Source organism: Ornithodoros turicata, unplaced genomic scaffold (assembly GCF_037126465.1).
Source record: "Ornithodoros turicata isolate Travis unplaced genomic scaffold, ASM3712646v1 Chromosome17, whole genome shotgun sequence".
In the NCBI taxonomy this organism is placed as follows: Eukaryota; Metazoa; Arthropoda; class Arachnida; order Ixodida; family Argasidae; genus Ornithodoros; species Ornithodoros turicata.
This window is the reverse complement of record NW_026999326.1, coordinates 1,700,001-1,727,491: the sequence shown is the minus strand read 5'-3', so window position 1 is coordinate 1,727,491 and position 27,491 is coordinate 1,700,001. Positions and strand designations below refer to the sequence as shown.

At 50.6% G+C, this 27,491-nt stretch overlaps 1 protein-coding gene across 1 annotated transcript; it reads left to right on the top strand.

The window, feature by feature from the left end:
* Positions 1-2,398: 2,398 nt before the first annotated feature.
* LOC135372834 (uncharacterized) lies at positions 2,399-6,565 on the top strand. The gene has a single exon (XM_064606292.1). It carries the CDS (start codon positions 2,399-2,401, stop codon positions 6,563-6,565), a length of 4,167 nt encoding a protein of 1,388 aa, XP_064462362.1.
* Positions 6,566-27,491: the final 20,926 nt, after the last annotated feature.

Genomic DNA, 27,491 nt, shown 5'->3' with positions numbered 1-27,491 from the left:
CCGTTTACGATGTCTGTTGTCGCGTACATTCTGTCCAGACGAGAGCCACGAGCGCCGCGTGGCCACGTGCTTACGTTTCCGCTACCTTTAATTCTGCGCCAAATATCATGCAAGTTAAAATGGCCCACAAGACGAGCCAATTCTCGACTATTCCATACTGGTCGGTTCTGACCCGGACCTGCTACATCCAACGCACTGTCCAAAACACAGTTAAAATCCCCAGCCAAAATAAAGTCTTCATGATCTAACATGTAAACATCTAAATCTTCAAAAAAGGCATTGGTAGCTGATGAACGGGCGGGAGCATAAACATTTACTATTCGGAGCTTCCTTCCCTGACACTTGATGTCCAAGGCGACAACGCGGCCCTCGTTGTCAGGTACCGCAAAGGCGTGTGATTGAAGACCTCTGGTTAAAATTACTGTCGCAATACCTGTGCACCGACTCTATGCAAGGCTGAAAAAACAGTTCACTCGAAAACGTCGTTTAAAATCGTCTACTTGCCGAACCGTTGCGAAATTAGTCTCTTGTAGTAATAAAACATCCAATGGGGCCGCTTGCGCGAAATGCATTACTTCCATTTGCTTATCTACGTTTCCAAGCCCTTGAACATTCAAAGTTCCTATTCGAAGGTGCATGAATAGGGGAATAGAGAAATACCCCCCATTGAGCACAAACACATACCTAATCGTTCAGCATGTCCTCAGGTTCGACCGTCGCACCACTACAGGAGTCGTCACCAACCCTCCCATCCGCAGCTACAGCTACCTTTTTTGTCGTATGAATCACTGCAGGATCTTGGTGGGAATCCGATGACGACGTGTACTGGCGTTTTTTATGCTGCACAGGAGGTTGGGTCTTCTTTACCACCGCTGACGCCAAGTTATCCGATGCAATAGGCACAGGTAATATTGGAAGGTGTCTTCGTTGTGTTGCAGCAAGCAGGAGCTCACCCTCAGAACTTGAAGAATCAGGCATGCTTTTTCCACCGTGTTTGTTTGAGCTGACGGTTTCTTCGGTAGTGAATGACTCCGAAGGCGACGTTTCATCCGAGTCAGATATGTCGTGTTCTCTTCGTTCTTCCACTGTTTTCTCTGGCTCTGATACTTCTAAAGCCGGGTGGGACGAAAACTGATCTGGGGCTGACCAGTCTGCAGAACTCGCAACTTCTGCGCTGACGGAAACCACCTGATGGTCTTCAGACGGCAGCCTGGGAAAGGATTCATCAGTCACCTCCATGACGGTCTCTGGGTTCGGTGGTGGAGTGTCGGTTTCGTCTCTCGAAGCAGCTGTCTTCGTGGTCGTCTGCCGAAGTACGTCGGACATAAGCCGTTTCTTCCGAAAGCAATCAGCTGTAGCATGTTTTCCCCCTCATCGTCTGCAAAGGGACGTGTACTCAGAAATCTCATGTCCATGTGTCGAGCAGCGAGAACAGAGGGGGACCGTGCATGCCGCACGCATGTGGCCTTCCCGTTTGCAGCGGCTACACACTCTCCTAATACCATAGTAGTCACATGTGACCCTGTAGCCAAGCACCCGAAGGAAGTTGGGTACCGGATGTCTCACGTCCATCTCGATTTCCACAATGCGGTTTCCGTTGCATACTGTGGGGCGGTCTTTGGAAAAACCCCATTCGATTTTCTTAACTTTACCATGCGGGCCAAGCGCTCTCATCAAATACTCATCCGGCACAAAAGTCGGCAAATACATACATGTCACCTTTGTAACTTGCGATCCTAACGGTTCCAGAGTGCAGGGTACTACAGCAATGACGATGACACCACTTGAAAGAAGCGTTTCCCTGGCGTCTGAACAGGGAACTGTGATCTGGAACAAAGTCCCTACCACATGTTGTACGGACACCTGCAACAGCACGGACCGGGGTATCTCTTAGCTGACTTGTATCGCCAACTGTAGGACTTAGCTGACTTTGACAACTGCGACAGCTCTTTAGAAAAAAATCTTCCCGGAAACAACACCGCAAGCGATGCTGCCCCGACGACCGTTTTACGGGCCGCGCATTCCGAGACACGGCTTGCGACAGCTACACTTTGATCTTAGCCAAAAGGCCGAGAAGCGATAAATATTGCACGTCCATCTTTCGCTCTGGTCACGGTTGTTGCGGAATGAGACCTGCAGCGCGAACCGTGCTTGATTTAGATTTTCATGTACTGAAAGACGACGAGGTTGTTTGGACCTTTCAAGAGTGTTGCTTTGTTTTTTAGTGTTGTAACTCGAGAAAGACGAAGAAGAAGAAGAAGAACGTCTGGTTCGAGTCCTTTTCTCTTGCTCATCGAATGTCACTCTGATCGAAACGAAATCCGGTTAGTAGCTATCCATCTGACCATAACATATTGGTGCCGAAACCCGGGAAGGTAATTCCGGACGATCGAGGAGGATGGATCGCTTGAAAGCGAAAAGGACTGTACTGCGAGGGAGGACCACACGAATCATCAACGAAAGCAAAGCTCTTCTTTCATCTGAGACCGCCAGCGCTGAGGAGCTCACCGTTCTACTAGATCGCCTCACCATTTGCAGTACCGACTTGAAAGACGTCGACACCCAGTTGGAGACGCTCATTCCAATCGAAGATCTTCAACAGGAGTATGACAGCTGCTTTGGATACCAAGAGGAAGTAAGCACAGTAGTCTCAAAATTGAACTACAAACTTCGACAAGTTGAAGCTCCGGCTTTGCAGACCATGACATCGCAAACTGAGAGGAACACTCAGTCCTTGAGGGAGTCAACGAGATCTGGAATTAAGTTACCAAAGCTCCAGCTCCAAAAGTTCAATGGCGAGCCCACGCTGTGGCCAAGCTTCTGGGAGCAATACTTAAGCAGCATACATGAAAACGCTACCCTTTCCAAGATCGAGAAATTCCAGTACCTGAGATCTCTTCTCGTTGGACGGGCGTCTGCTGCGATTGAGGGACTCCAGGCCACGGAAGCTTGCTATGATGATGCATTGGAGTTGCTGAAAAAACGTTTTGGTGATAGACAGAAGATAGAACACGAGTATTTCTCCCGTCTGCGTCAACTTTCCCATATTCGCTCTTCGCACGATACTGGTGGACTGAGGAAGATGTATGATCAGACCCAGTCTAGTATGCGGGGATTAAAATCTCTCGGAATAACTGCTGGAAGTTACGCAGCGATGATGAACGACATTCTCCTGAACGCGTTGCCACAGGACATGGTTTTGGACTACCATCGTAGGAAACAGCAACAACCAGCACAGCTCGAAAACTCCGAAAAGCAGTTAGAGGATCTCCTCGATTTTCTCCAGAACGAAGTTGAAAGCAGAGAAAAGGCGGTAATATTTAGCCAGGATGGAGGAGTTGTGAAACGAAGAGGGAGTCAGATGAGCCGTCCCAGTGGGCTAGTACTCCAAACGGGTTCTGAGCCGGCCAAGTGCATCTTTTGCGGCTCTTCGGCGCACACGACTGAACGATGCTCTTCTGATATGGATCTGAGTGCCCGAAAAGAGAAGCTCAAATCTCAGCGAAGATGTTTCCGATGCACCTGGGTGGGACATATGACGAACCAGTGTGTGAGACGTGTCAAATGCGATAAATGCAAAGGTAGACACGTAACCTCCATGTGTGACCCGGAGTACAACCCAGCCCAGTCAACTAGCCCTAAAACGCAAACCCGCAGCGCAGTGATCGCCACGTCCTCAGCCACTTCACGTTCAACGGTTTTGCTACAGACTTTCCGGGCTTGGGTGGTCGTCGACAAGAAGTGCGCATACATTCGAGGATTATTTGACAGCGGTAGTCAAAGTACCTTTGTGCGAGAGGATCTTGTTCGCAGCTTGAACTTGCCCGTCCTGAGAGAGGAGGAACTCTCAATAAGCACATTTTCCAGTGATATGGGGAGGAAACCAGAGAGGCGACGAATAGTGGAGCTCCAGATACGAAGCCAGTATGCCGAGGAGGTAATAACTATGGAAGCAATCGAAATGCGAGTTCTGTGTCATGATCTTCCATCAGCTTCAGCAGATGACCGTCACTTGATTCTACTTCAGGAAGCTGGAGAACATGTTGCTGATGTCGTATCGTTCCCAGGCATACCGCAAGTGAAGGGAATTTCGGTCCTTATTGGGTCGGATCAAATGTGGAAATTGCTGAAAGGAGAGATTCAACGTTACGGGCCAAACGATGAAATCGTTGCCATCAACTCCAAACTAGGATGGACGTTTCAGGGTCCGACTACCGAACGTTCGCTGATCGCAAGGCAGGCCTGCAACTATGTATCTGTGCTTCGTGTGAGTACACTTTCTGAGGACCTGCGCTGTGACCAGCTTTTAGAACGATTTTGCAGCCTGGAAGGAGTTGGAATCGTCCACGAAGATGAATATCCGTCGGCCGAAGGTCATGCCGTTCTCGAAGAGTTCGAGAAAACACTGAAGATGAGGGATGGCAGGTACGAGGTTCAGCTCCCGTGGAAACAGACAGATTCGCCGTTGAACGACAACTTCGAGATAGCTAAAACTAGGCTGAAGAAACTTGTGTTCCGACTGAACAAAGACGGACATTTGATCGAAGAGTACGACAAAGGATATCTTCTCAGTGGATACGCAGAAGAAGTTCCCGTATCCAACCAAGAACAGAACACTCGGGTTTTCTACATGCCACACAGAGAAGTTTTCCGCGAAGCATCTACAACAACCAAGTTGCGTGTAATGTTCGACGCGTCGTCGCATGGTCCTGGAAGTACATCTTTAAATGACCACCTGGAAACTGGACCAAAGCTTCAAGCGGACATGCAGGATATTCTAATCAGGTTTAGGATGCATCAGATCGCTATGATAGCGGATATTGATCCAGCTTTCCTCCAGATCATGGTCCACGAGAGAGATCGTGATGCGCTACGATATCTTTGGTACCGCGACGTGCCCTTTCGTGAGATGACGTCTAACGAGCTCTGCGTTCTCAGGATGAGTCGGGTTCCCTTCGGAACGACCGCGAGTCCTTTCCTCCTGGCTGCAACGCTGCATCACCACTTTCGTCACATCACTGACGATCTAAGGGACACCGCAAGCGACTTGTTATCCTCATTTTACGTGGACGACTTGGTAACAGGAGCTGACAACGTTGAAGAAGCCACGAGGATGCATCGTCAGGCTTTGGCAGTCATTGAACAGGATGGAATGCGCCTCAGGAAATGGGCATCGAATGAACCCCGGTTAAAGTCTGTGTTCAAAAAGGGTGAGACTGACGAGTCGATACATCAGAAGGTACTTGGAATTCCTTGGAATACTGAAACTGACAGCTTGATGCCTAATTTAGAAGCCGTGAAAACGTTTGTGGCAACTTCACCAGTAACCAAAAGGAACATACTCCAAGGCACCGCAAGACTGTTTGACCCTTTGGGATTCCTCAATCCATTTACGTTCAGGGCCCGATCCATGTTTCAAGACCTATGGAAGAAAAAGGTTGGATGGGACGAAGATATCCCATGTGATGCTCAGCAGAAATGGATCGAATGGTGTAATGAACTATCTACATTATCGGCACTAGAGATTCCCCGTTGCGTCGTTCCAGCGAATGCATCTGCGTTTCAAATGCATATATTTTGTGATGCCAGTCCTCTTGGTTACGGGGCAGTGGCTTACCTGAGAACCGCAAACACAAAGGGCGAGATTTCAACGCATTTAATACTCTCAAAAACTCGTCTAGCACCTATCAAGCAGCTCTCTCTTCCAAGATTAGAGCTTATGGGAATGCTTATCGGAGCGAGAATGCTCACTTACCTGCAAAGGATACTGTATAAATTACAGTTCGACTATTTTATGTGGACTGACTCCATGATCGCATTGTGGTGGATACGACGCCGGCCAACCGAATGGAAAGTGTTCGTCAGCAATCGAGTAAAAGAAATCCAACGTCTCACCGAAATATCGCATTGGGCACACTGCCCTGGGATCGAAAACCCAGCCGACCACTTGACAAGAGGCATTACTGCGTTAAAACTGATTAGCAGTCAAAGCTGGTGGCATGGGCCTAAGTGGCTAGCCGGAGACTGCGGGTGCTGGCCGAACGATTTCGTCGAACAGGATCCACGAACGGATGAGGAACGCCTACAATGTCAGGCATTACTGCAAGTGGCGTTGCAACAATGGTCGCCACTTCTTGATTTGGATGCGTTCGGCAAGTATTCCCGTGTTTTGCGAACGACTGCCTGGATTCTTCGATTCATTACAAATTGCCGGCATCATGAAGAACGGCTCACGGGTCCCTTGTCTGCAGACGAACTACTTCATGCGGAAACGTACTGGGTACGTACTTCGCAGGCCGCAACGTATCCAGATGAGGTTTATGCACTGAGGGAGAAGCTGGAATTTCCCAAGAACTCGAAGATCGCAAATTTGCAGCCGTTTCTGGATGCAACTGGTGTTCTCCGGCTTAAGGGTCGGCTTCACTATGCGGATGAAGTAGAACAAGTCAAACATCCCATCATCATTTCGAAGGAGCACCGCATGGCACACCTTATAGCGTCTGCTTCACACCACCGCACACTACACGGAGGACTCCAGGACACCATGAACGACCTTAGGGAGTAATGGTGGATTCCCCATGCTAGACAATTTGTAAAGACTGTGATCTTCCGCTGCCCAACGTGCAAACGCTTCCGACTTCATCCAGCCAGAGCACCTGCTGCTCCGTTACCTGCAGAGCGAGTAACCCCCATTCTTCCGTTTGAAGTGGCAGGAGTAGATTTTGTCGGCCCAATTTTTGTAAAAACCGATGACGGATCAAAGAGATCTTATATCTCATTGTTTACTTGTGCCGTTACCAGGGCGGTACATTTCGAACTAATCAGCAACCTCGGAGCCAACGCATTTCTTCTTGCATTCAGGAAATTTGTGTCCCGTCGTGGAATACCCTCGGTGATGTACTCAGATAACGCCTTGACATTTAAGAGGGCCGCGAAAGATATCCAGAAGTTAGGGAGTCTAATACGGCAAAACGGCGTGCAGAATTATATGGCCACAACTATATGATCAGCTGGAGGTTCATGCCGGAAAGAGCACCGTGGTGGGGCGGGTTTTGGGAGAGACTCGTTCGGACCCTTAAACATGCTCTACGAAGAGTCATCGGAAAGCAGTCGTTGACGATCGAAGAAATGGAAACGGTGCTAGCCGAAGCCGAAGCAGCAGTAAACTCACGGCCCATCACGTACTTGCATTCCTCACCCAACGAGCCTACTGCTCTGACGCCAGCGCACCTCCTAGTTGGAAAACGCTTGATTGCCTTGCCATCTTCGAAACGACCAGACCCAACCAGATCAACTACAGAAGCGCTTTCGCGATTTTGGGTGCACCAGCAAAAGATAGCTGACCACTTTTGGAAACGTTGGCACAAGGACTATCTCTGGGAGTTGCGATCGGCCCATGTATCACGTACCACGCCTTCTCATTCCATGAAGGAAGGCGATCTTGTACTCGTTCATGAAGAACGAACACCGAGGCAAGTTTGGAAAACAGCACGGATTGTGAAGTTTCATAGAGGAAGAGATGGAGAGAACAGGCCATGTTCCGTCAAGCTGCCATCAGGCAACATCACAAGACGACCTGCACAGCAGCTGTACCCATTCGAGGATCATCTCCAATGTGCTAGTGACGCTCATTCCGGGGGGGAGGATGTTGCGGAATGAGACCTGCAGCGCGAACCGTGCTTGATTTAGATTTTCATGTACTGAAAGACGACGAGGTTGTTTGGACCTTTCAAGAGCGTTGCTTTGTTTTTTAGTGTTGTAACTCGAGAAAGACGAAGAAGAAGAAGAAGAACGTCTGGTTCGAGTCCTTTTCTCTTGCTCATCGAATGTCACTCTGATCGAAACGAAATCCGGTTAGTAGATATCCATCTGACCATAACACTGTCGCTGCACCTGCCTCCGCGGGTGTCACGTCGCCAAATTCAACATGATGTGGTGCGTGTAAGAGTCACTAGAATGATAGTCGGACTGCATGAAATGCGCATGTTAGTGGACGGAACTCGTGTTTCTTTCTCTCTTGCATCCGCCAAAAGACCGAGAGGAGATATAGACTGCACGTCTCCCCTTTGCGCTTCTATCGCAGTCTCGCCTTCTACGTCCGCGCATCGCACGTCGCCAGTTTGCCAGTTTGGGCATCGTCGTATATGGGTACGGAACACTAGGGTGTTAGTACTAATGCATCACGGCCCGTGACATAAAAATGATTGATTGGAAATTGCAAGGTAGAGAGAGAGAGAGAGAGAGAGATAGGCGATTTATTGGGAAAAAATATATGCCAGTAATTGGCACCATACATACATACAATACATACAGTGATAAAAAGCTCTGGCATACAATAGAATACACCATACGTACAACATAATTACATACAGTAATACAACACCTGGCATATGATACCATGCACCATAGATACAACATAATTACATTACAATACGATACCATACACCATACATACAACATAATGACATAATTACATTACTCACACATTTCATCCTCACCCAGTTGCACTCCTCAATTTATTTACAGACACTAATGCCCTGTGTCTATGCTGATGCAATTCACACTGTAATGCAGTTACATCAGATGCCGCCCCCATGCCCTCTCTGCATGCTCAACTAACCAGACAAACAAGTTGCAAACAAACAAACAATGCATTTGTGCCACCAACAGGAGGGCTTTCTTTAAAAGTTAACCTTAATTTTCCCTTGTACCCTTAAAAACAGAGGCCAGTGGTTCTTCCAACGCCTCTTGAAGTGGTGCACTTCCAAAGCATCCAGCTCCGCCTGCAACTTTTTCTGGAGATTCAACCTGATGTAGAAGACTGACCTACGGAGTGACTCGAGGGTTCCCCCATACACTCGCCGGTTTCGTGATGCCCAAATCAAATTTGACCTCTCCCATTAGAAGCACAAATGCCGGTACTTTGCCAGGCACAACTGGAAGTGGATCCGAATACAAAACGGTGTCGTATTCTATTCTGGGTACCCGAAACAGTGCCGCTACCTTGCGCCACAAGGCTGCCGCCAACACACACTCATAGAACAGATGTCTGTGATTCTCTAACCCCCCCCCCCCCACACACACACTGCATTGTCTAGATGACACAAAATGATATCTGTACATTCGAGTGTTGACAGGTAACACCATTGTGGGACAACTCCCACGCAACGTCTTACCTATCCCCATCGACACCACAAGTCTGCGATGTTCTCGTTCACACACCAGCATATCCTGAATCAAACACCTTTTGAAAAGTACCTGGTACAGCTCTCTTGTACGCATATATAACAAACTTCCTTCTGGAACACATTCCTGTATCACGCGAGCATGTCTAGCGACATCCGAGTAAAACTTTGTTGGCGTTTCAGCCCTAGGCACAGTGTGATCAAGGTTCCCAATAAAAATACGCCCAAGTGTGCCCAAACAGTAAAGCAATAAAGCCCTGGCAATATGTGCATCCATCCATTTTTCCATCCTGTGCAATGGCTAAAGCCCTGCACTTAAGACCAATATTGAATATGTTAAACCCCACGTACTCTGGAGGCCCCTGAACTACCACTCTCTTTACCCGTTCAGGCTTGCCCTCCCAAAACAAGGACATCACTGTTCTTGTTAAAACCTTTTCAGTTTTCTTGGCCGGCGGAAAACACGTTCCCAAGTACCAGATCTGAGACAACATACGTCTCGAGATCAGCTGTTGCTTTTCAGAATAACTCAATTGCACTCCTTTATATTCCTCCCGAATTTGCTCCAGCACCTGCCCGATCTTTTTCCAGGATTCTCCTGATGGGCCGTCAACTGTGAAGTGTACGCCGAGTACTTTTGCTCTCGACACAACAGGGATCTCCTCCAGCTCCGCCACCGCAAGTCTGCCCCCTACAGGCAGAATACAGGACCTGGCTCTATTAAGCCTTGCCCCAGAAGCCCTGTTGTACACGTCCATCACCTGGAGTGCTTCTTTAACTGCACGCTCTTTGGTCGTGCATAGCGTCACGTTGTCTGCATACGCAAAAAGCGTAGGTTTCATGCCAATCCTTGGGAGAGGCATCCGAGCTATACTCGGATTTGACGCCAACGAACGTAGCAAGGGCTCTATTGCCAGCACGTAAAGTAGCGGAGAAAGAGGGCATCCCTGCCGCACTCCGGACAGCATCTCAAACGGACGGGACAGTCTGCCATTCACTTCAATGACGCTCTTGGCCCCACTGTACAACAGGGCCACGTAGCTCACAAACAAATCAGGAAACTGAAACGCTTTCAAAAGCTTGAACAGGTACCGGTGACTAACCAAATCAAAAGCCTTCTCTTGATCAAAGGCGACCAGTAACATCGCCATCTCTTTAAGCTTAGCAACAGCCCACAAGTCCGTCAGAGCACTGACATGAGCTTGGATCCCCCTCTCTGCAACTGAACAAGCCTGAACAGGCGAAACCAGAACGGGCATTACCTTTGCCAATCTCAACTGTAGTACTTTTGCTATTATTAATAGTCTGTATTCATTAAAGTAATTGGTCGCCAGGCCTTCAAGTCTGTACTCTTTGTCTCATCTTTACACAACAACATTAAAACCCCAAAACGCATTGATGGAGGAAGCATCCCATCTTGTAATCTGAGCTTAACCACCTCAGCCAGTGGTTTTGCAAGAAAAGACCAAAAACATCGATAAAATTAAACTGGCAGACCGTCGGCCCCCGTACTTTTCCCTGGCTGCAAGCAGGAGAGAGCTTCTTTCAATTCCGCGGTGGCTACGTTCTTATCTAAAAGTTTGTTACCTTTATCTAACTTCGGAATCCCGACCGCTAAACTGTCCCACGCTTCCTCATCCACATCTCTGTGGGCGAAAAGATCCTCATAAAGGCGAACACAGATGTTTTCTATTTCGTTTTGGGATACCTTTTCAACCCCATCCACATCCGTTAACGCTCCGATTCCTTGCTGCTTTGCGCGCAAGCGCGCCATGTTCAATTGGCGTGGGGTTATAACAGTCTGACCATTTATGCCTTTGTCTGACGGTCCCCAAGTTGCTCCAACTAGCAACGCACTTAAGTCTGCCTGGAATTCCTTATAAGCCTCCTGATGTGCCACCGAAACTAGCCAGGTGCCTCGCAGATACCTTAAACCCCACCTGATAGAGTAGATGGCGTGTCGTCACTCAGCCGCTCTTTTGCGACCCCATTTTTGGAATATTTCTTTCACTTCCTCTTTCATACCCTCCCACCAACTAAAAGAAATGGAAGTTTCTTCACATTTACTGGTTAAGTACTGACGCACTTCCTCCACGACTTCTTTGTCATTTAGTAAGTTTACGTTAAGACGTCACCTACTCGGTAGTCTGCCGAACACAGTTTCGTTTTTAAATGTGGTTACAACCATGCAATGATCAGATACAAACAAATATTTAGTTCCCACTTGAAAAACCTCACAGTCCTGCACTCTATCACACAAAGCGTTCGACACGTAAAAACGACCAAGTCTTACACTTCGCCCTTGAGCATGGAATGAAAATCCATCACCATTCCCACGAACCGTGTTCCAAACATCAGATAAGTCACAAGCACTAACAAAACGCCTAAGTTGTTTCCCTTTCCATGCCTGAGAAGGGATGCTACCTCCAAGTACATCAAATTGTTCATTTAAAACGCAATTGAAGTCTCCAGCAATTAAAACATTACTTGCCCCTAAAACAAACACGTCCAAGGTGCGGAAAAATTCATTTCTTGGCCCGTTATCAACTGGTGCGTACACACACACTATTCTACACACTTTCCCCAAACTTCAATATCAGCAATAACTACTCTACCCTCATCATACCTGGAATATTTCTTAATCGCTTCACAGAAAGCCTACGACGAACAAATGGTAACACCGCGTGCTCCGTACGAGCCAAAGCTGTGCACCGCTACCCAACGCGTGCATCTTTTGAACTTTCGAACATCCGCCATATTTGTAAAATGTGTCTCCTGCAAACAAACATTGTCTAGGCTCAACTTTTGTGCTAACTCTTTCAAGCAAAGCTGTTTTCGCTCAGATCCCAAGCCCTTACAGTTTAGAGTAGCGACAGTGAATGTGAACAAAAGAAAGACACCAAGTACTGTCCGTGTGTTAATTCCAAAAGATCCTATATCCATTAATCAAGTCCTTTTAGCTTTTTCTTCACAATACCTCTGCCTCGTTGAGGGAGGTCGCTGAGCTGACGCCGTAGATGATGCGCCGGTTGGGGTTCGTAAGCCGACGGCAGGTCTCCCTCACAACTCTTGGCTGACGGAGGTCCTTTTTTTATCCCACCGGAAGCTGATGTAAAATCCATTTCACTGTCTGGTTCTTCGACAAGTTCCGAAACACCTTGTATTTGCTGTTCTGCGTCAGGAGCATCTTGTGGTTGCCTCTCCACGTCGTTGCTTGAGGCCTTTTCTTCCTCCTGGACGACCGTCTCCGTCACCGATCCTTCTTCGGATCCCTGCAGGGGGGGGGGGGTTCCTCCGTTCCCTGAGTCGCAGACGCAGACGCGATTTCAGGATCCTTCCCTGCATCCTCCTCAAGCTCGTCGAGTTGGACATCCCCGGTACATGCGTTGTCCACTGTTGGCGTCGCGACGCTGGCGTACGTGAAGACCGTACACGTGGTGGTATCGTGGTCCTCCCCGCACTTCTTACAGGGCACGGAGCAGCTTTTGGCAAGGTGGCCAAAGTCTCCGCATCTCTTGCACAGTGGCGTCTTGCAATGGAATGAAAAATGGCCCTCCATGCCACACCGCCTGCATGCCTTTTTCATCCCGGCATAAATACACATAATCTTGAATCCATCCACCTCGACGTAGTTTGGGATGTCAGCAGTGGCGTATCTAGGGTGTGGCAGGTGTGGACAGGTGCCATGGGCGCCAGGTGAACAGGGGCGCCATTATGTGGTCGGGTGTGAATGTTCCAGGTCGGGCACTCAACCTGGCACATTCATAAATGATCTAAAGCACCCGCCATTAGAGAGGTTGTAGGGTGAAACCTAGTGCGGACCACACGAAAACGCATCCCCAGGGACATCATGTTAACCATGTTGCCATGGGCGCAGGTAGCTCTAGATACGCCACTGGATGTCAGTCTTCATTTCGATGACGACTCTCCTGCTACCTTTCTCGACCGTAGGAGCTTCTCGAAAGCACTCCCTCTTCACCGATATTACCTTCCCGTACGTCTTCATCACCTCGGTAAGGTCCTCGTTCGGCACTTCCACAGGGAGGAAACGCACGGTAACTAGCGTCGTAATGCTGCAAGAGGCACAAGCGGGTATTCTCTGCCAGCTACCTCCAGCACTCCAGACTTGAACAGCACTCCCGCAGCGCTCTTCGTAGTCGTTGTAACGGTAAACCGTCCTTGCCCGAAGGGGTTGATCCCCTGGCGTCTTTACCTACTGCCTTGAGCACCCCATGTAGAACCTGAGACATTTTAACGTCTCTCTACTTCCAAGTCGAAGCTGAAGTCCCTGTTGATGGGACGCCGAGCGGCCATCTTCAGGTCCTTGTCGTTTCCAGACTCGTAGACTGTCCTCCGGTATCCTGGTGCGTGCTGTGATCGAACGATACTACACTTTGATCTTAGCCAAAAGGTCTGGTCCACTGGTCCAGGTCTGGTCCAAAAGGCCACGAGGTCTGGTCGCAGTCCGGTGTTGCCAACCGCCTGGTTTTCCGAGATCACGGTGTACTTCGCCTTGGCTGCCTCTTCCACCCGACGCACGATCTCGTTGTGGCGAGCGGTGTAGGCTGGGGAGTAGCGCATGCAGTGGTTGGCGACGTGTAACAGTGTTTCTTGTTCGCCGCCGCACCTCCTGCATCGCTAATCTCCGTTGTCGCAGGGTCGTGCGCCATTCAGTGGGAGCAGGTTGAGGCGGGCCCGGTGGATGAAGCGCCAGTCAGCAAAGCGCGTGAACATGCCTGTCCTGATGGAGTGAGAGCTTGATCGGTCGAGGGCGACACATTCAAGCACTTTGCCTTGGCTTGGAAGGGACCGGAGCTGGTTGTCTCGTGTGGCTGTTACCTGGCGACGCAGGGTAGATATTACCTTGTTCCGCTGCGCTGGGCCGATGGTTACTTCGCCTTTTGTCAAGTGGGGCCCTTCGTTTCTGAACTCCAACATGACCGATGTCCTCTTCGACGCTTTCCTTGCTTCCGTCCAGGTGTTTCTTACACCGCGTGAAGGCCCGTCGAAGACGCCTCCGGCCCCGGAGAGGTAGGCGGCGAGGTCAGGTGCTGTGGCGCCAGTCTGAGCGTGTCTTAATGCCGCAGTGGAGAGAGCGGAAGCTGCCAGGTTCGCGACTGCAGGATCCGGGGATGTCACAAGTTTGCATGCCGTGTCGATGCGACATAAGTTGCTCAGCTCGGCCGCGTCAGGGATACCACAGGCGCCTCCTTGGGAGCTTCCGTGGATGTAGTCGGTAGAGGCGGACTTGGGAACATGGAGTGTCCTGTTTATCAGTGGGCGCATGGCATCGTCAAGGCGTTTCCATTCCGTTTTGTTGATACATCCCATCCGCATTGCGAAATTAAGGCCGGAGTAGAGGAACGTCTTCACGGCGTCCAAGCGTTGCCATGGTGCCAGGAGCGATTCGAGGAGCTTTCGGCCGAGTTCAATCGCTTCGGTTATTGTCGATCCATCCGGCATCACGTTGAAACCCACAGGGCGTCCCAGGTAGTTGAAGGTTTCCCCATCCTGTATGGGAGGGATGGGGGTCCCTCGCACTGTGAAGAGTGAGTGCCTTAGGCCGACGGGATGTTTTTCTGACATGTGCAGGGTCCTGCATTTTGATGGATTCAGTTTTTGTCCAATGCTTCCTGCGATGCACTCTACAGTGTCGATGCGTGCTTGTAATGCCTCGGCTGTGTCGGCGAGGGGCGTCAGGTCATCAGCATAGGTGAGGATGTTGTGCTCCTCGTTCATCCCCTGCACCTTCCTGACGATCACGTCGACAACGAGGTTGAAGAGGAGACCACTGATGGGACAGCCCTGTCGAATGCCAGCCTTGACGGGTATGTAGTCCGTGGTTCCATTGTGGCATACGACTGTGGCCTCGTTGTCTCGGTACAGGTCCCCGATGATGTCGCAGAATGCTTGTCCAGCCCCGGCGGCGCCTGCGGCTTCTGTCAGCACGTGGTGGGGGATTGATCCGAACGCATTGGAAAAGTCTAGGAAACCCGCGTAGAGGTCCGTCTTCGTGGTTCTCGCCCGTTCTAGCCGCTCTTGGACCACAAAGTTGTGCTCTAGCACACCGTCGTATGGCATGAAGCCTTTTTGACATTTCGATATCACCTCATTGTCCATCACCCATTGGAGCACTCGGGATGCGAGACAGCCGGTGTACAACTTGGCGATTGTTCTTATCAGGGATATTGGACGCCAGCTGGAAATGTCCTCACGGCTTCCCTTCTTGTGTATCAGTACGACCCGGGATCTCTTCCATTGTCGGGGCACCCGACGGAATCTCATGCAGGTGTTGAAGACTGCTGCTACTAACCGGCAGTCGGGGTCCGCCGCCTTCCAATGGTTGTACGTCAGTCTGTCGTCCCCTGGGGTGGTGTTCTCGCACTTTTTAAGCGTTTTCAACACCTCCTCGGCTGTGAGCTTGTGGAGCGACACTTCTTCCTGTGCACGTCGCCTGTCGTGCAGCGGGCTTATGTCAGCAGTCTTTTCGCTCCATATTTTTTGGGAGTACTCTGCCACTTCCGGCTGCGGAAGATCACAGGGTGTGGGTTTCCCTTGCGTGATGAGGCGAACGGCCTGTCGTCGGTTTCTCCTGTGAAAGGCCTGGATTTGTTTCGGGTTTTCCGGGTTGACTGGAGGACGTGTGCGGTCTGCGGCTTCGGGGAGTCGCACATGACGTGTAACAGCTTCCTCAGCGTGGGTGAGAATTTCGTCGAACTCCTTCCAGGTTTCTTCATTTTCCGGTTTTCTGGACAGGTGTTGAATGTTTTTGAGGTGCTCAGCCAAGGGGTAGCGGCTGTCTGCAGTGTTGCACTGACGGTCGGTGGTTTCTTCAGCGCCATCTATCTCTTGTCTGGCACAGTCCGCGTCTCCTTTACCTGGCTGAGAGGCATGGGATGGTGTTGGCGGTGGTGAGTCCTGAATCCGTGCACCCGGGGGGGTGGCATGGTGACCTCGTCCTGGCTTGCAGCATTTGGTGGCAGTAGTTCCGCCATGTTTTCCGAGTTGCGTGTCATTGGATCGCTCAGTGCGTCACCTGCTTCTTCCTCGGATGGCGCATCGGGGAGTGTGTGTAGTGGGTTAGGGGAGCCTTGTTCCGAGTGGGGATAGCTGTCGTGCTCGCTGTGGCCAGGGGGCACCGAGCAGTGGACCTTGGCGTCATTGGCGGTCTTGTATGTCTCTGTGGCAGAGATCTCCTCACAGGGAGATTGTATGGCGCAGTTCGAAGATCTTCGACTAGTGGTCAGGCGCTCACGGGCTTCTTGGCGTCGGTGTGCGCTTTCGTGGTTATCCCGCCCCTTTCGTGACGAAAAGCTGAGACCACAACCGCTGCATTTGAAGGCGAAGGACTTCGAACGGCTACTGACTGCTCTGTGTTGATGGGGACACACGTGCTGTGCTATTTGCTGCGTTGGCCGTTTGCCTAGTGTTCCTGAGCACGATGAGCACGCATACGCGAAAGATGCTATGCGTATCCCCTGTTCCTGCTCCATATATCGCTTCAGGGATGTTCTCTGGGAGGGGTCCACACTTCGCTTCTGAAGGCTCTTGAACATTCCGTTTCGGTGCAGCGAAAGTAGTCGGGTAGGGGAAAGAATACCGTCATGCCATTGCCGCTTCTTTCGGGCTGTCGGTGTCCGATGGCCTCAGGTGTTGTGGGCGGGCTGTCAGCGTCGTTATCCTCGCTATTCCGCTCTTCTTCGCATGCCGCGGATGTGATCCCAGGGGTCGGCGTCCTCACAGAGGATATAGCGACCGATCCCTCCCCGTAGTGTAAGGGGCTACGGGGCTGTGGCTGTAGACGCTCGCAGGGGGCATACTCGCCGGGCGCGGATGTGGTCCCAGAGGTCGGCGTCCTCACGGAGGATGTAGAGGCCTGCCCCTCCCCGTAGTGTAAAGGGCAAGGGGGTGTGGCTGTAGTGGCTCGCAGGGGAGATTGTTTGGGGTGGCTGCGGAGTACCTCGGCGTTGCAGACAGAGGAACGGGTGTCTGAGAGCCGTCTTGTGGTTGTCCGGGGTGCGCGGCTTCTTGGGCCAGTGCGGGCAGGCAGGCATGTTGGCTGGCAGACGGGCAGGCCTTCCTGGCACGGACGCCGTGGGGCGAGCTCTGGGTTGGCTCGCCTTCGTCTTCGTTGCCCTCCTGGGTGGCAGAGGGAGCTGGTGTCCACGGCTTGAAGTCACCAGCTTCGCGGCGAACCGTTGTCGGGAAGCGCCTCTCCAGAGGCATGGGGAGCGGGGGCATGGTCTCAAGGTAGCCAGCCCCGGGTCAGGCTGCTTTAGGAGGGGGCAATGAACCACGCCCACAAGGGGCCCTCCTTTAGCGAGTACTCGACGCCCTGAAAAGGGCGGTAGCTGGCGAACCAGCTACTTAGCACAACCTGAGAGAGTGGTTGCTATAAACAAGGAGCTATAAACCAAACCCAAAGAGGGGCCTTGCTCTAAGAGTGACACTCACACGTCCTGAAAAGGACGGTACGGCGCGAGGGGTACTTAGTGTCACCACTCTCAGATCTTTTGGCGATCGAAAGAATAAAATTCTTTCCCGGAACAGCACCGCAAGTGGTACTGCCCCGTCGACCTTTTTATCGGCCGTACCAGAAAGACTACACTTTGATCTTAGCCAAAAGGCCGAGAAGCGATAAATATTGCACGTCCATCTTTCGCTCTGGTCACGGTCGTGGCACCTGCCTCCGCGGGTGTCACGTCGCCAAATTCAACATGATGTGGTGCGTGTAAGAAGCACTACAGTCTCGTCTTCTACGTCCGCGCGTGGCACGTCGCCAGTTTGGGCATCGTGGTATAAGGGTACGGAACACTAGGGTGTTAATACTAATGCATCACGGCCCGTGAGATAAAAATGATTGATTGGAAATTGCAAGGTAGAGAGAGAGAGAGAGAGAGAGAGAGAGAGAGAGATAGATAGATAGATAGATAGATACTCTATTACTCTATAACTCATTCAACACATATCTGACTTCCGTTGCACAAAATACGGGCGTGTCTACAAATCACAATTACTGCAGTGAGTGCAGTATACCCATGACATCGCCATCAGTGTTCTTCTCGGGAACCGATGAGGCAGAGGTAATCGCCCTATTTCAAGGCTTGAAAAACACTAAAAGTGTTGATATTAATGGTGTATCGATTGGTCCGTAAGTAAGTAATTGACCTTATCGCCCCGTTTCTGACACATATTTACAATAGGTCCCTCTGCAGCGGTATCTTCCCAAGGAAAATGAAGATTGCAAAGGTGGTTGTGCTGTACAAATCAGGAGATAGGAATGTACACGCGAACTACAGACCTATTTCCACCCTGCCCGTGTTCTCAAAAGTGCTCGAAAAGTTAATATATATATAAGATTGTCATCTTTTCTTACAAAGCATAACTGCATTGCAAATGAACAATTTGGTTTTAGGGCAGGTCGCTCTACTGAACATGCACTCCTTTATGCAAAACAAAAGATTATTAATAATATTGAAAAGAAATTGCTTACACTAGTCATTTTCCTAGATTACTCGAAGGCTTTCGATCTTATACAGCATGATATACTTCTATCAAAGTTACAGCGATATGGTGTGCGCGGTCTACCCCTGAAACTAATCACATCCTACCTCCGTGAGCGGTACCAGAAAGTAGTGCTAGGAAGCGACGTATCTAAACCTCTGGACGTCACAATCGGAGTGCCCGAGGGAAGTATCCTTGGGCCACTCCTTTTTAACTTATACATCAACGACTTAGTTACAATAAATGCTGACGCTGATTTTGTTCTGTACGCAGATGACACCACTGTACTAATCGCAGAGAAAGATTTAGAGCGTTTAATACAAAAAGGAAACACTGCACTCCAAAATATAAATCTTTGTGCACAAGAAAACTCTCTTCGTAAACCCCTCAAAAACAAAAGCAATTATCTTTAGGGCAAAAAACAAAGTTGTTGGTACCGACATGGTTCTGAGGATGGGAACGTCGGATGTTGAAATCGTAAACAAAACTAAATTCTTGGGAGTTTACTTTCAAGAAAACTTATCATGGGATGCCCACATTAACTATGTCTGTGCCAAGCTTGCAAACACCGCGGGGAAGAATATATAGATTTAGATATGATTTGCCTTGTCACATAAAAGTAATGCTGTACAACACACTCTTCTTATCTCTGCTCAATTAATGCCAACTAATTTGGGGTACGACAAGTTTATCAAACATTAACTCTATGTTCTATTGCAAACCTTGATGGTTACCAATCCAGCAGACCACTTTTTCAACGCTATGGCATAATGAGAGCAAGTAACTTCTACAAATATAGGTGCCTATGTGCATACAGAACAATGATCATGCAGAATAATATAGAACTTCTGGATATGGCGCAACTACGCACAGAGACTAAGAGCTATGCACAGAGGCTAAGAGAGACTAAACTAAGAACCGTGCGAGATGCTGTATGGTACTGTCCAAGAAATCGAACCTCGTGTGGTGAGCAAAGCATTTATTTCCGGCTGCCCGGTTATTGAATGAGCTCGGCTTCCTTGTCAATTCTCAACCCCCATCAAATGATCACCTTAAACCACTATTTTTTTAACATCATTGGTTACTGGTATGCGGTCATATTAAGTTCCAGTAACATCGATACTGCGTTATCTGGGTTATCGATTGCTTGAGTGATTTGAAAACTTCTTAACCTGTTTTGGTGTTGAATATCGTGTATGTAATCTACCGCTTGAGTGCTAATTAGTGTATGTATTCTACTGCTTGAATGCTTTAATTTGTGTATGTTGAGTATACTGTATTGATGTGCTCCAGCTGTAAATATATATATATATATATATATATATATATATATAAGAGGAGAAAAAAGTTAGCAGGAGCTCTTTGGCTGCACGTATGGCATATGTTTGTAAGTCAAACGTTGCCATGCCAGTACTGGACAGCTGTTTCGGCCTTCTTGGGCCTCATCAGCAGTACGCAGGCAGACAACGTTTGAGCGGATGGCGTCAGAAGGTCACGTGGCACGTGATGCCTCCCGTCAGGGTGTCGTAAGACACCTCTGAAAGCCCAGTGCAAAGCCAGTCAAGTGTATAAGAGGAGAAAAAAGTTAGCAGGAGCTCTTTGGCTGCACGTATGGCATATGTTTGTAAGTCAAACGTTGCCATGCCAGTACTGGACAGCTGTTTCGGCCTTCTTGGGCCTCATCAGCAGTACGCAGGCAGACAACGTTTGAGCGGATGGCGTCAGAAGGTCACGTGGCACGTGATGCCTCCCGTCAGGGTGTCGTAAGACACCTCTGAAAGCCCAGTGCAAAGCCAGTCAAGTGTATAAGAGGAGAAAAAAGTTAGCAGGAGCTCTTTGGCTGCACGTATGGCATATGTTTGTAAGTCAAACGTTGCCATGCCAGTACTGGACAGCTGTTTCGGCCTTCTTGGGCCTCATCAGCAGTACGCAGGCAGACAACGTTTGAGCGGATGGCGTCAGAAGGTCACGTGGCACGTGATGCCTCCCGTCAGGGTGTCGTAAGACACCTCTGAAAGCCCAGTGCAAAGCCAGTCAAGTGTATAAGAGGAGAAAAAAGTTAGCAGGAGCTCTTTGGCTGCACGTATGGCATATGTTTGTAAGTCAAACGTTGCCATGCCAGTACTGGACAGCTGTTTCGGCCTTCTATATACCACAATATATACAATATATATATATATATATTGTGGGGCGAAGTAGAGGAAGAAGTTTGGACGTTGCGGGACGACGAGGAAGTGAGAGACTTGGGGGTAAAAGGAGAACGACGAGGGGTTTGTGTGGTCAGTGTGGACGTGGAAGCGGAGAAGAAAAGACGCTGTAAGATGTAAGTCATTAAAACAGTGGTTGTTGAGTATACCTTGTAGTTGCATTTGTGCCTCGCTTTCCACGGGAGTCGAAGGAACGGGCTTTGCCCCCGAGAGTGGGAATAGGCTCCCACAAATGGCGCCCAGACGTGGGGCCCGAGCTCGTTCGTTCGATGACGTGGAGGACGTGGCACGTTCTATTTTTTTCATTCCATTTTAGTGTGTCAAGTTTTGTTTCAGTGTGATACCGCCGGATTGTGGTACTTTAATTACTTCGTGTTCTTTCATTTTTTTCTTTGTATCTTGCTTTGTTGGGGCAGCATTTTTGCTGCTCGTTTTGTTTGAGTGTTACAGCTCCCGCCCGGTGCCTGACCCGTGGAGCTGATGGACCGTACACCGCCTCGCGGGTACAACCTCCGGAGTGGAGCTCCGGTACCCCAACGGTCCCACTCGGAGGAGCGGCCGGTACACGTCGCCCCGGCGCCTACGGAGCCGAGAGGACCGGCCGACGATGTGAAGGCACCTGCAGTGCCTCCATCCCAAGGTACGTCGACTACGGTATCTGCAGTGCCGCAGTCAGACACCACAGCAACGGCAGAGCTTCTGTCACGTATGGCAGAGCTGTGCTCGTTGATGACGCGACGCCTTGATGCCGGGTTGGTTTCGCCGCCGCAGGCACAAGCGCCCGTCCGACTGACAATCCCTGTTCCTACCTTCTCAGGGTATACCGATAGAAAGTCAGTCGCAGACTTCTTGGATGACCTTACTGCCTATCAGGCTGGTATGGGAATCTCAGACGAGGTCTTGATCCTACGCATCCTGCAGGTAGCTTTGGTAGGAGACGCCGCCCGCTGGCTTCGACTGCAGTCGAGATTCACGTCCTTGCAGGACTTCAAGCAGCGGTTTAAAAACGAATTCCTTCCCCCGGATTACGAATATCGTATCCTGGAGGAGCTGCACAAACGTACTCAGCATCCAGATGAGACGTTGGCAGAATTCGTACGGGCCCTGCAAGAGCTGTACAGCAGAGCAGAACCAGCTGCAACAGAGCAGCAGCGAGTAGCACGGGCTATCCGTCAGTGCCACCCCCGCTTCCGGCCCTACCTTCGAGCCCATCGCTTTGATAGTCTTGAAGCGTTGGCGCAGGAGGCTCGTACCATACAGGGCGACCTCCTAGCCGAACTCGAATATCGGCCCCCGCCGCCGCCTGAATGGGCGTTAGAACCACGCTGTGCGTGGTCAGCGGGAGCAGCCTCGGTCGAACGCCTACCTGCAGTGGGACAGGATGAGCACCACCGCAATCCTTATGCGGAGCCATCCCGCCGAGCAATTGATCCCTTCCGTCATGGACAGAGGGCGATCCCCGCAGGAACAAGCCATGACAGACCCGTCCTGCCTAATTATCGTGGTCAACCCGGCAATACAGCTGGCGAAACTACCGACAGGCAGCGGGAACGGCAGCGTCTGCCGCGCCCGCAGCCGCAAAGGTCCGTCGGCTGTTGGAATTGCGGCAGCCCCGAACATTTCCGTCGGGACTGTCCGCACCGAGGGCCGCATACCCGTAATGTGCCAACGGGAAACGGCCGCAGCCGACGTCCATGAACGCTCGCTTAACGACGTCGGCTATCTGCCGAGAGAGCGAACGAACGGTCGCTAGCAGCGGCCTTGATCATGCAAAAGCTGGCTCTGCAAGCAGCAAGGCAACCAAAGGAGACGCATTAGCTCCTTTTGCTCTCTCTGTTCGGAATGGCATTCAGGACAGAGAACCAAATATCGCAGTTCGCATTTTGGGCAGAAACTACATCGCCCTTATAGACACGGGAGCTACACTCTCTCTCATCGGCGACTGTGTTTACGAGCACTGCCTGCAAAGACAAGTAGTTCTGCAGACTACTGAGGTAACCCTTCGTCTTGCTTCCAATGACGTCATTCCAGCACAATCTGCAGTTGTGCTCTGGCTCCGTTTCGATGGGAGACGGCGAAAGCAGCGCTTCGTCCACCTTCCTGGCCTGGCAGTGCCCGTTATCCTGGGCAGGGATTTCATCATCCGGCACAAGTTGGCGCTGGACCTGCCCAATGGAGGATACGTATACCATGGCTCGACAGGGTTCTTCCCCTTCGCCACGGCAGCGGACGATTGCACGGCACAGCAAGCTGCAGCAGTCTCCACCGAACCGTCTGCACTCCCGACTGTCTTGGGGTCATTCCATGGTCCTGAGGAGGAGCGCCGTCAGCTTCAACAAGTACTGCGGCAGTATGACGGTATCTTTACGGAAAAACCCGGTAAGACGTCTCTGTTACAGCATAGCATAGACACGGGTAACGCTAGGCCCTGGCGTTGTAATCCAAGACCTTTGAGCGTACATAAGCGTGCTTTGTTAGACGGTGCTCTAGAAGAAATGCTCCAAACCGGTGCAGTTCAGAGATCCCAGAGCCCTTGGGCGTTTCCTGTCGTCCTGGCTCCGAAACGTGATGGTACGGCAAGGTTATGCGTCGACTATCGTCGACTTAACGCAGTAACTGTAAGGGACTCTTATCCCTTCCCGTCCATCGAATCAATCATGTATTCCCTGGGCAACGCTGCGGTGTTTTCAACGCTTGATTGTAGCAGAGGGTTCTTGCAGATCCAAGTTGCCCCGGAGGATGTCCCGAAGACAGCCTTTACCTGTCATAGGGGTCTGTTCGAGTTCGTACGGATGCCTTTCGGTCTGTCTAACTCACCAGCCAGTTTCCAGCGGTTGATGGACACCGTATTAGGAGATGCGAAGTACAATTTCGCGATGGCGTACATGGATGATGTCGTAGTGTTTTCCAGAAATTTTCAGGAACACTGGGAACACCTGTCAATCGTCCTTGCAAGGATGAAGCAGGCGGGGCTAACTATTAACCCCCGCAAGGTACAGCTCGCATCGCCTAGGATCAGCCTTCTCGGCTTCGTGGTGGACGGAGGCACCATCAGTCCTAGCGATGACAAGCTAAAGGCGATCATGGAGTTTCCGGTTCCCGGTAACGTAAAAGCCTTGCAGCGTTTTCTAGGTATGGTTGGCTTTTACCGGCAATTCATTCCTAATTGTGCTCAGTTAGCGCAGCCGCTTAACCAGTTGTTGCGCAAAGACACACGCTGGCATTGGGGAGAACAGCAGGAACAATCCTTCCGAGCTCTATCTCATGCAATCGCTAATACGGCCAGGCTATATTTGCCCGACCTAAATAAACCGTTTGTTGTGCAAACAGATGCTAGCGATTATGGTGTTGGCGCAGTTCTCTTGCAGGAGCATGACGCTATTCTCTGTCCAGTGGCTTTTGCAAGTCGCACGCTGAATCCGGCAGAACGGAACTATTCCGTCACGGAAAAGGAGTGCCTGGCGATCATCTTCGCTCTCAGGAAGTTTGATCTCTACCTGGATGGCAGCACTTTCACCGTCCAGACTGACCACCAGGCACTCTCATGGCTGCAGCGGCTCCACAACCCAGCTGGACGTCTCGCCAGGTGGGCCCTGAAGCTACAAGGCTACTCCTTCAACGTGGAGTACAGGCGGGGCTCCACGAACGTGGTAGCGGACGCACTATCCCGTGCGCCTCTACCGGAGGGGGAAGAGGTAGGCACCGAGGCGCCTTCTCAACTCCTGGCAGCAGCACAAGTGGCACGGGACGGATCCTCGTCCTGGGGCACGGTCGTGAGCAGAGAGCAGCTCCTACACGCTCAGAGAGCGGACGGCCTTTGTCAGCGGGTGTCTCAATGGTTAGCTGAGCAGGTCTCGGCAGACACCGGAACGTCTGACGGACGGCACGACTCCTATCTGCTGGGCGAGGATGGCATCCTGTTCAGGTACATACCCGAGGCGGATGACGATGACGGTACATCCCCATTCAGAGTCGTAGTGCCACGGAAGCTGCGTAAGTCTTTCATACGTTACTTTCATGACTCGGCCTTGGCAGGTCACAGCAGTGGCAGGAAAACTTATGAAAAGTTATGTCATGTTGCGACATGGCCAGGAATGAGGCAGGACATAACTAAGTATGTTCGTACTTGTCCGATATGCCAGAGAGCAAAACCTCGCGGTGGTTTACCCCCCGGGCGCTTACAGCCGGTTCAGAGCAATAGGCCCTGGCAGATAGTTGCTTGTGATGTGATGGGACCTTTTCCTCGTAGTCCTAGAGGTAACCAGTACCTGTTTGTGGTTACTGATCATTTCACAAAGTGGGTTGAGCTGTTTCCTCTCAGGACGCTGACTTCCCAAAGAGTATGGGAACGACTACTCGACACCTTTTGCCGGTTCGGGTTTCCCGCTCAGCTGATCACTGACAACGCAACCTACTTTACAAGTAAGGTGTTCTCAGATTCTTGCGCTGTCTTAGGCATTCAGCACAAGAAGACTTCCCCGTATCACCCTCAGGCTAATATTACCGAACGTGTTAATCGGAACCTGAAGATGATGTTGGTTGCTTTTACTAGTCAGCACCACCGTGATTGGGATCTTCGCCTGACTGAGCTGGCGTTCGCTACACGGACGACGGCAACAGATCTACAGGCTTCACCCCGGCGTTCCTGAACTTGGGACGAGAGGCTCCTTTTCCAGTAGAGAATGCCCTGGGCCTCCGGGATGGCAGTACCCAGCCTCCTTATTCAAGGTACGCTGAGGACCTCCAGAGCCGACTGGACGTCGCAGCTCGGACGGCTCGGGAGAACTTGGACGTCGCAAGGTTGGACCAGGCTCACCAGTACAACCGTGGACGACGGAATCTCACCTACAGCGTCGGTGATCTTGTCCTTCGACGGACTCACCCGCTTAGTGATGCGTCACGTGGCTTTGCAGCTTCGCTCGCAGATAGGTGGGATGGCCCCTTCGAGGTAAGTGCGTGCTCCTCCGGCCTCACTTACAGGCTTCGTCGTTGTGACACGGGCGAAGAAACGGGGCCAGTACATATCTCGGACCTGAAGACTTACCACCTCCGAGACCCCGAGAGTGAAGAAGCAGACGGTCAGCTTCCTCCTCTAGACCTGGACCAGGATCCTGTTCCCGGACCTTCCAGGCGCTACAGTTTGCGTCCCCGCAGGCGGCGCATGTAGCTGCCGCTATCCTAGTCGCTAAATCCTAGTGCTCTTGAATACTTGGTCTTTCTCAGTGTGATTTCTGTTTCGCAGTCTTCAACTATAACCTTCTGGGGGAGAGCCTTTTCAGGTTCTCGCGGTCGGAAATTGCTTTCTCACCGTCATCCCCTATTCCTTCTCGCAGCGGCCATGCCTCCCCAAAGAAAGCGTAGTCGCGGGCCTGGACGCTCTCCAGGATCTAGTTCATCTACCGCCCGGCCTCAGGTACCGAGCCGATCCGAGCCACCAACTCACCGGTCAGTGGCTACATGGACAGTCGTAGCGGGAGACAGACCGGTATCATGGGCCTCCCGCTCTCGCTGGACCTCTCAACCGCGCCCGCTTCGCACCGACGACCCGGCGAAAGTGCCTCAACCTTTCAGAGGTCTGTTGTTGACAGACCGACACCTCAATGACCCCCCGATTCCGCTGACTGCGGAGGAAAAGAGACTTCTGTGTCCTCTGTGTCAAGTCCCTGAGCTGCACCGTCGAACACATCGACAAGGACCGCTTCACCGAGCTAGGCAACAGTCCAACAGCGGGGACGTGGCCTCAGCGCTAGAGACATTGAGGAGGCACAGGCCCGACCTCTTAAGGCCTTCCTCCCCACCGAACCCTGGGGACGACGTGGTCCTGGAGTTCGATGACGACGACCTCTAAACATTCTAAAGTTTTCGGTTGTCAAACTGGGTTCGACGTTTTGCGGTGGGGGAAGTGTGGGGCGAAGTAGAGGAAGAAGTTTGGACGTTGCGGGACGACGAGGAAGTGAGAGACTTGGGGGTAAAACGAGAACGACGAGGGGTTTGTGTGGTCAGTGTGGACGTGGAAGCGGAGAAGAAAAGACGCTGTAAGATGTAAGTCATTAAAACAGTGGTTGTTGAGTATACCTTGTAGTTGCATTTGTGCCTCGCTTTCCACGGGAGTCGAAGGAACGGGCTTTGCCCCCGAGAGTGGGAATAGGCTCCCACAATATAGATGAATGAATGAATGAATGAATGAATGAATGAATGAATGAATGAATGAATGAATGAATGAATGAATGAATGAATGAATGAATGAATGAATGAATGAATGAATGAATGAATGAATGAATGAATGAATGAATGAATGAATGAATGAATGAATGAATGAATGAATGAATGAATGAATGAATGAATGAATGAATGAATGAATGAATGAATGAATGAATGAATGAATGAATGAATGAATGAATGAATGAATGAATGAATGAATGAATGAATGAATGAATGAATGAATGAATGAATGAATGAATGAATGAATGAATGAATGAATGAATGAATGAATGAATGAATGAATGAATGAATGAATGAATGAATGAATGAATGAATGAATGAATGAATGAATGAATGAATGAATGAATGAATGAATGAATGAATGAATGAATGA

Bases quoted from the DNA above. Each gene is read 5' to 3' on its own strand.
- LOC135372834 (XM_064606292.1), top strand. From the start codon at position 2,399: ATGGATCGCTTGAAAGCGAAAAGGACTGTACTGCGAGGGAGGACCACA.